This window comes from Eimeria mitis, genomic scaffold, assembly GCF_000499745.2.
Source record: "Eimeria mitis Houghton genomic scaffold, Emh_scaff5073, whole genome shotgun sequence".
Taxonomy (NCBI): Eukaryota; Apicomplexa; class Conoidasida; order Eucoccidiorida; family Eimeriidae; genus Eimeria; species Eimeria mitis.
In genome coordinates this window covers 1-587 of record NW_013573368.1, presented here as the reverse complement: position 1 = coordinate 587, position 587 = coordinate 1, and the positions used below count along the sequence as shown (strand labels likewise).

General features: G+C 53.3%; 1 protein-coding gene across 1 annotated transcript in view; it reads left to right on the top strand.

Annotated features, from left to right (window-relative positions):
* The window catches only part of EMH_0079620 (uncharacterized protein), a gene marked incomplete at both ends in the record, with an annotated part of 3,428 nt that extends 3,137 nt beyond the window's left edge, over nucleotides 1-291 (top strand). The window contains 2 exons of the mRNA XM_013500150.1: nucleotides 2-5; nucleotides 266-291. Of these exons, the coding sequence (XP_013355604.1) occupies nucleotides 2-5; nucleotides 266-291 (30 nt within the window). The remainder of the gene's footprint in view (nucleotide 1; nucleotides 6-265) is intronic.
* Between the last annotated feature and the right edge of the window lie 296 nt (nucleotides 292-587).

The window sequence follows — 587 nt, the reverse complement described above, 5'->3', positions numbered from 1 at the left end:
GGGTGGTGCGAACGCCGAACGGTCGGCGCACGATCTTCCTAACTCGGATCGCTCAATAACGGACATTTCAGCCGCATCGATCGCCTCAAGCGACGAACAGCATAATTCGCTCACGACCGCAGAGATTATGGCCGAGGCTCCTTCGGCTCCCGAGCATCTATCACCCCAGCGTTGGAGGGATGCTTATGAGCGTTGCTCGTTCTTTCGGGATATCGTGGCGGCAGCAGCGCACAACGGCGACACAGAGTTTGTGCATTGTTTGCAGGGTCGTCGTTACACGTTTCAATTTAGGCATCCATACCTTTACGTGCGTATCCATGGCTTATGGCGTATTTGTCCACCCACCTTGCCAGAGTTTCCTTCCTATATTCTGTACTGTCATCACGACCATGTTACTGCAGGTCATCGGGGCGTGCGCAAGACATTTCTCTCTCTCAGCAAATTTTACTACTGGCCGGGGATGAAAGCATATACAACCGCGTATGTAGAATCGTGTGTGCAGTGCAGAGCCTCGAAGTCAATCTCGCTCAAGCCAGCGGGCCTACTACAACCGCTACTCATCCCTTCTCGACGCTGGAGCCATGTTA